We start from the raw sequence: 8,390 nt of genomic DNA, 5'->3' as shown, positions 1-8,390 counted from the left end.
CCATGCAGTACTGACTGCTCCCATGTGTCTCTCATCCCCCACCCCCTTACCCACAACCATTTCCAAGGGGCTGCAGTGCTGTCAGCTGCTCAGCCCAGGGGCCTGACTCCATCCACAGCTGTTGTTTGGATCATCAATCCCAGAAACCCTGCTGGCTGGGGATGTTAGTCCCCAAGTTCCACCCCAAAGCCGTATAACCCCACAGGGCTAAAGCAAGTAAGCACAGTATTAATATTAACACAGATTTCTCATGACGTATGTTGTATGTTTAATGGCCCATCCATCAGACTTCTAAATCACAACAGATCTACTTTGAATTTAGGACATGCTTTTTGCATTTGGAAATGTAAACTCTGACCATATTTAGGCAAAATTCTAAACCTTCTGAAAAGAAAATATAAACTTTCCAGTTCATTAAAGTAAAGAGGGAATTTAAACACAGTATATTTAGAGAGAAGTTTCTTAGACTGTAATGCCAAAGTGATTTTGAAAATCACAAGGTGCTCAAAGCTTTATGGTAAATTCTTCTTAAATAAGAAAGATAATTATCTGTATAATTTCTGTGTATGCACTAAATAAACATACACACACAGGTACATACATGTACAGCCACAAACCTCTACCAAAGCTGATGTTAATAAGAAAGTGTTCCTGATTGGTGAAGTCTGGATAGTACAGCCAATTAAAGAATTAAAACTGACACGTATCTTAGGGGCTGCAAGAGATATGCATTTTTCCATCCACAGGATTCTGGATAGAGTACCTATCTCAGTAGACAATCAAAAAATCCAGTGTGGGACCATTGTGCACTTACCTTTGCCACTGAGGGGGAAAGGGTAGAAGTGCTTTAAGCATGTGTCCATTCCATGTACACTTTGCACTGCACAGCACTGTGTATTTATATATATATTTTTTAATAAACTTGAGAGAAGCAGGCAATGTAGGCTAATAGATAAACAGAAACCACAAAGGATTATTAGAATGACTACCTCCGTGGATTAAAAATTAGAGGAGCAAAGATTATAGCTAACGTTTTACACACAGAACACTAGTATGAGAAATACGTATTAAGATTGTGTTCCATATTTTCCTCTAAGAATTAAGTTCCTAATAATTAAATATCAAATAATGATGATCTTATCAATTATCTTGCACTATCTAACACTTCACATTTTACAGTCCAGGCTACACATTGAGATGCCTGTGCTAATTCAGTACCTCCAGTAGTTTTTGCCAGTTGGTGTAACAGTACATGTCAAAATTTGAGGAAATTTGTAACAATTAATTCTATAATAACATAGAAGCCATCAGACTGCATTTCAGAGTTTTATTGAGTTTTTTCAGTTTTAATTATCTATGATAGCTACAATTCTAATGACCATGATTATATCAAAGCTCTGCTGTTATTTTCAATAGCAGATACAAAGTTGGCTGCCATGCCTTAGACACACACACACACACACACACACACACTCACACACTAGAAGTTACAGATTCCTGCATGCAAACTTATAGGAAATGTACATTCCTTTTATAATACAATTATGCACAATTAGTCTGAAATTTGTTAAACTATACCATTGATGTAGATAAACCTGAGAAAGCTCAAAATGTCAAGTAACACTGTTTCCATACTGCTCATTCAATGGCACTATTAATCACAAAGAAATCTAGTTCAATGATCCACCATGAAAATCACAGATAATATAAAAATAAACATTTTTGCAAAATCACTAAAACATACCAGAATTCAAATTCACAATTTTTGATATGTAACATATATTCCCCTTCGTATTAATTTGTAATGATGTCTATAATGCAGTGTACAACAGAATTAAAAATTTTTAACAGGATTCAGCAGCCAAATAATATACAGTTATCACTGTAAAACTTGGACCTAAAGTTATCAAATGTACAAAGAAAACATTAAAGTTAGCAGTGTTGGATTGCTGGTAGTGTGTTACTTAGAAACTCCATCTCAAAGAAATTAAGATTACACTATTTCATCTTAAGAAGAAACGGTAACATAAGCATTGAAGCAGAATTGAACACAGTAACTGATTACACCAGCTGCCTCTTTCTCTCCCCATCTCCCTGAAGTATTTCCTTAAATTCTAATGTTGTATCTGCAATGTCCATCCCACCAGACTTCTAAAACAGCTACTCTGAGTTTAGGACAAGCCTTTTGCATTTGGAAATGGGAAACTCTGACTGTATTTGGGGACACAATTTTAAGCATGTTGAAAAGACAATACAGACTTTTCTATAATATTATATAAAATGTAGACAATACATTTTTGTATTTACTATCGATTTTATGACAGTTTGACACCAACTTGTGTCTATATAGAAAGCACCCTAAATAAAAAGATAAACGTGCAAAAGCATTTCTAGAGAAAATTAATCACTTATATCACAAAAAAGATTAGATTAAAAAATCTGAAGACTTAAACATTTCAAGATACTGATATTTGAAAAGCATCATAATATACAGGAACTCTATTATGTATCATATATTATGTAAAATACACCAGTGTGACATATTAATATTATACATTGTAATAAATATAATTTACATTGGTATGTTGGATCTTTCAAGAAAGTTTTTCAGTCTGTACAACTGAAGGACTATGAGCTTCATCAATAAATACTATCATAATAGTTACAATTTGACCAGCAAAGTTAAAGCTTCACTATATCTCTAACTAGTTACACATCTTTATTGTCACTAGTCCAATTCCAGCTGCTGTAAGCACTGACATCTCTTGTTTCCAAAGGCAGTATAAGTGCACTGCCCCAAGGAGACTGAGAAAACTTACATTTCATAGCCATATCACAGTTGGTGAACTTTGTACGAATTTTCAGCCAAAGACTGGAACTGAAGAACCCTGGAAAATACAATAGCAGATTTCATGCACCTCTGGCTGCCTGTAGTTTTAATGCTTCACCACATTCCCTAAGGCTTCAACAGCTGGATGTCATCCAACCCTTTTAACTTACAGAGAGTGGTCTTGATAGGGTCAAGAGTTCCACAGCTGGCCGAGTGACAGTGTTACGGTTTTAACTCCAAATCCCACTCTCATGATGTATCTCTTCTTGGTTTGTCTTTTTATTGTGTCCATGCAAACACACACTGATGTGCAAAGAGTCAAAGATGCCAGCGGATGAGCCATAAAATACCTTGATCTCAGCAGTCAAACAGTTTTGTAGTGTGTAATTTAGTTAACTGATAGGTTCTATAACTTTAGTTCTTCTTTTATCAACATGCCAGTAGATTTCTACGTTTATTATTAAAATACCTACTTACATCCTATGTCATGAATCATATTTTCAGCCAATAGATCATCTTGACCCTCTGTATGTTTTCACCATTAGCAGACTCATCCCAGAGACCTATTTGTGCCTAGAAGGAGTTGGTCGTTCTTGTAACTGTTTGGCATGCATCTGCATGTCATCATTGTCCACTATGTGATATATGAAGCTAAAGAAGAAACACTCTGGAAAAAGCACACCAAGAAGTAAAAGGGCATTTCTAGTCACTGCCCACCTCCACATTGGATCCAAACTCCAAAAGAAGGTTCTCTGGAAGCTGAAACAATGTACTTAACACATACTGTAAACCAGGCTGGCATCCTCAGACCTAAAAGGAAGAACACTAAAGTAAATGGTGGGAAAATATTATAGAAATATGTACCATTAGCCTGCACATTCAAGGACGTTGTAAGCTTTGGCATTTCCATTTTGGCCAATTTAGTGTTATTACCCTTGTTGACGTTTGATGACGTTTGATGGGGTAATACATTCATAACATATCTTAGTCTTTTTCTTATAGGATTCCACAACAGACAACACTGTAGGACTCTAACCAGATGAGAACCTAGCTCAAACTTCTCTTTCCTCAAAACAAGGAGGTATAGGTGGGACATCTAACAGGTTTCTTCTTGATTTTGTTTCTATAATTCTGTGCAGTGACACTGAACATGTGACAAACTACCATGCCTTAGGAAGTTTAACAGCTTTTCTTCATTGGACCTAGTGGCCAAAGGCTGAGTAAAATGAAGCAAGTCTAGGGAAAAATTGAAGGTCTCACAAGTCTACACTCCACCCAGGAACAGCCAAGTACTGGATCCCAGCTCTGACTTCCCTGTCGCCATGTCCCACAGGGCACTAAGGTTAACACCTTGAGACACAGCCCCAAATTGCTTTACATATGAAGTGCTTTCAAACAAGTTATTCCACCATCAGTTGCAGACTCTGATGTTGGCTTTGTTGGCATGTCTTCACAATTAAAAATTCCTTTGACATTGGGTTGATTTATTTAGTGTTGTAAATTGTGTTACTGTACCACATTATTCTGCATTATATACAATTTGATCATTTCAAGGGCTAGAAATGCAATTCAGTATTCATTAAAGTTTATTATTAAAGGTACTGGAGTATTTTATAGATCTGTCGTTACCTCCTGGCAGACAGAAAATATAAAAGAAGACACTGATGGGGAGTCTTCTCTTAAACTATTACTAGTTTGATTAGCAGCTTCTCCACCTTACTTTTTAGTGCTGTGGTACTTCAAGTACTTAAATTTAATTCTTCATATTTCCCTTTCCCATATATTTGGAGTCTTTTTCCTTCAGATATGAGGGTGTAAGATCCAGGAAAGCATCATAGTATGTCATTCTATCAGCGCAGCCCATACAAATTCTGCCTCCTTTTTATATTTCCACTTACTGTTTTCCAGCATTTGGAAGAAGCAAAAAAAGAGCCTTCACACCATGATTAATTTAAACTAAAGTCTTCATTTTAAAAATGGCTTCTCCCCCCTCCCCATTGCCTTATACACGTGAGATTATGTTTGCAGGTGATGCATTAGGGATGACTTTCAGCCACTCTCCCTCAACTTGCTAACAGTTAATAAACTTTGGTCTGTAATTTATCTGTGATTTTTAAAATTGTTTTTACAGATGTTAAGTGAGCATTTGTCCTGGAACACAATCACGCTGCTAAGGCCACTGCACAGCAGTGGTGCAAGTAAATGCTCTTTATCACAGGAAATCTTACACAGAGTTCATGGTGTTTACAAGGAAAGTACATGCACTCTGATTATTTTGAAGGTATTTTACTTGTAAGATAATGTATGCAGGATTCCACCACCAAACAATTAGCACCCGACATAGAGTGAGCAGTTTTCTAGAAATAACTGGGAAACCATCACTTTTTTAGGCTTTTAAATTCATTGACTTTACTTCTCCATTCAATTCTCCAAAGAAACTCAGCCAGCCACCACCTATACTTACAGGACCAAAAAAGACACTCAGCTAAAATCTGTTCATCTGATACTGAATGAACCGAGTTTAGTGTTTTGCTGTACTCCACTAATTTGATAATGTGGAGTTTCAATTTGTTCCCACCTCAGATTATTCAAAACATGAAAGACGAGACGAATCACAAATTCATGTTGCAGGTGGTCAGTTTTCTTGGAGAAAGTATTAATATCAAAATAGTTCCAGTACTCATGTGCACTTTAAACAGAAGAGCTTGTAAATTTTAAAGGCAGAAGAGAAAGTAAATGTTTAAGTAGGATATTATTTTATTTTACATACTCCTGGTTAGAAATAAGGAAGTCCTTGAAAGCAAACCCAAACAAGCTAAGTGTGGGTGTAGGCATTTCCAGTTCTATTTTTTTTTTTTTTTTGACTTACTGCTTTCTTAGTTTGAATTTTTTCTAAACTTACTAGAAACTTAAATAAAAGGGGAAAAAAGCACTCGGCTCTATTTAGCATCCTACCATGTTACAAAAGTGGGTGTTTGGGGATTCTGGCCTCTTCACAAGCTTGTATCTCCATTCTGCTTGAACTCGGATAAAATATTGAGGGTCATGTCTTCACTCTTAGATTGCAAATTTGCCTCACTTCTTCTGGAAGCTTTCCTGGTGGCTCGGGAGAGTCTCCTTCTGAAAGTATCTCCTGCCAAGAAATAGAGAATGGGGTCCACACAGCTGTTGAGACTTGCTAGACCTCTTGTCACCTGATAAGTGGCATAAACCCTGTCATTGAAAGCACACATTCCTGGGGCCTGAAAATCCAGCCGGGCCCTCAAATTCATTGTTTTCATCACGTGGAAAGGGATGTAAGACACAGCAAAAACAGTCAGTACAATAATCACCAGGTAAATGGATTTCCTTCTCAGAGGCGAGTTGTCCAGGTCTTTGTAAATCAAAGCTCTCACAATTAATCCGTAACAGCCCAAAATCAGCACCAAGGGGACACAGAACATGGCCACGGTCGTGCACATGCTGTAGATGAAATAACTTCGTAGGTACTCATCTGAGGTGGTGTCATAGCAGGTGATGGTTTTGTTTTTCCGGATCCCGGTGCCCGAGTAGAAGAGGATGGGGGAGATCACCACCACCACGATAAGCCACACCAGCACGCTGATGTAGACCGCGTTCTTCTTCTTGAGCCGGCCCAGGGACTTGAGCGGGTACACCACCCCGCTGTACCGGTGCGCGCTGATGCAGGTTAGAAACAAGATGCTGCCATACAGGTTCACGTGGAAGATGAACCTCTGCAGCTTGCACATGGCATCCCCGAAAATCCAGTCTGTCTTATTGAAGTAGTAGAAGATGAGCGCTGGCAGGGTCAGCACGTACAAGAAGTCGGCCAGGGCCAAGTTGAACATGTACACGGAGATTCCGCTCCACGGCTTCATGTGGAAGACGAACATCCAGATGGCCACGCTGTTGCCCAGGAAGCCGATAATGAACACCAAGATGTAGACAGTCGGCAGGTAGTAGAACTGGAAGCCTGTCTTGGTCAGTGCGCATTTGTACGGGCCGGCGGCGACGGCGGCGGTAGAGGCGACTGTGCTGTTCCCCCAGGGCGAGCCCGGGCCGGCCAAGAAGGCAGCGTCCGTCCCGTTGGGGACCGCCGGCCACAGCACCTCGGTCATTCTCTCCTCCCCGACTTAAGCGGCGGCTCCAAGGGGCAAGCGGCGGCGAGAGGGCGGCGGCGGCGAAGGGCGCAGCGAGCATCGGAAAGGCGGGCGAGCGGACTGAAGCGGGAGCCGAGGATCCCTGCGGGAGGGGGCGCGCGGGGACTCGCCCACGCCGTCTCCGGCCCCGCGTTCGCCGCGGGCCATGAAAGCCACCCCCGGTCGCGACCGAACCGGGCTGGCCGGATAACCAGCAACTTCCCGGTCCGGCTGGCAGCGCCGAGGTTACACAACAGGGCGCTCAGGACACCGGCGCCGACAACTTTCCGACTGCGCTTTCCCGAGGGGCCGCGGGTTCGCGCTGGAGAGCGCGCCAGGGGCTCAGCCGGGTCGAGCTAAACTCGCTGCGCTGCGCTCAGGCGTGGGGAGGGCGCGCCCCAGCCTCCTTCCCCCAAGATCAACTTCGTTTGGGCATCTTCCTTCTCCCTACCGTGCAAGACAGCAGGTCGGCTCTGGGGCCCGCGCCGCTGCCTCCACCCACCCTGCGCTCAGCCTCTGGGGGCCATCGGAGCGCGCATGGCCGCAGACTCGTGCGCTTCTGGGTCGCGTCCGATTCGCCGTCTGTGTGAGCTCGCAGGCCCTTCTAGAGCTCTGCTCAGTCCTGAGTGCAGGCTGCGGGAGGGCGAGCCGGGCTCCCCGCGAGGGTGGGCGGAGTTTGGACACCCGGGCAAGTCCGCCCTCCGCGGGGAGGCGAGGGGCGTGCCTCCGCCAAGACCGCCGGGTTGCCAGCCCACGCTCCCCAGGGTGTTCACCTCCAGCCGGAGGCGTCTTCTGGGGAGCCGATCTTCGCCGTGGCCCGGCGCGATCCGCTTCTGCCCCGCTGCCGCTACCGGAGTCCGCGGCAAGGGCGAGGGGCACGCTTGTTCGCGATCATGTTTGGCTGCTGGGGAGCGATTGGCCCGCGAGCGTTCCTTCGCTCTTCCGCCAGCTGTCTCGGCAAAGTGAAGTTGCTGACACGCAGGAAACCCCTCTCACCGTTCAGAGTCTTCTGCCTACTACCCTGGAGCCGATCAGAATGAGACTGAAGTCACTAGGGCCCTCGAGGACCGCGCCAGGTGTTCGCAGGTTCCAAGGAGCCAGCAATCCCCAGCTGGGAACGCCCTGCGGCTCGGTGCGCTGCGCTTCACCGGGACTGCATTCCTGGCAGTTGGCAGGAACCTGCTACTCCCAGGAAGCTTTCAAAGGAGGGAGGGTGGGGAGGGAGATCGGGAGAGCCTTTCTGCCCTTCTAGTTTGCTTTTTCCTTTTTATTTCAGTATTGTGTTTTCTTAATCAAATGCTAATAAACCGACATCATTGATGACATCAACGTGAGAATTTCTGAATGGACTTTTTAGAAATATTGTTAGGCGATACTTCACATTGCGTCAGCACAATTAACTTGTTATCTACCATCTACTT

General features: G+C 43.2%; 1 protein-coding gene across 2 annotated transcripts; it reads right to left on the bottom strand.

Moving 5' to 3' along the window:
* Window positions 1–2,497: 2,497 nt before the first annotated feature.
* Window positions 2,498–7,214, bottom strand: P2RY1 (purinergic receptor P2Y1). Of its 2 annotated transcripts, XR_004136072.2 has the most exons (3): window positions 5,786–7,214; window positions 3,001–3,640; window positions 2,498–2,888 (listed from the first exon to the last, which is right to left on the bottom strand). XR_004136072.2 is itself a non-coding variant. In XM_031449512.2 (2 exons), exon 1 carries the CDS (start codon window positions 6,946–6,948, stop codon window positions 5,824–5,826), a length of 1,125 nt encoding a protein of 374 aa, XP_031305372.1. In that variant the 5' UTR covers window positions 6,949–7,214; the 3' UTR covers window positions 2,498–3,640; window positions 5,786–5,823. The 2 variants fall into 2 exon arrangements, 1 of the variants encoding a protein (XP_031305372.1); XM_031449512.2 differs by having other exon boundaries at window positions 2,498–3,640.
* Between the last annotated feature and the right edge of the window lie 1,176 nt (window positions 7,215–8,390).

This window comes from Camelus dromedarius, chromosome 2, assembly GCF_036321535.1.
Source record: "Camelus dromedarius isolate mCamDro1 chromosome 2, mCamDro1.pat, whole genome shotgun sequence".
Classification (NCBI taxonomy): Eukaryota; Metazoa; Chordata; class Mammalia; order Artiodactyla; family Camelidae; genus Camelus; species Camelus dromedarius.
Note: the sequence above shows the minus strand (reverse complement) of the source record. Positions and strands in the feature narration are given on the sequence as shown.

Coding starts and splice junctions, on each gene's coding strand:
- P2RY1 (XM_031449512.2), bottom strand. CDS start 6,948: ATGACCGAGGTGCTGTGGCCGGCGGTCCCCAACGGGACGGACGCTGCC.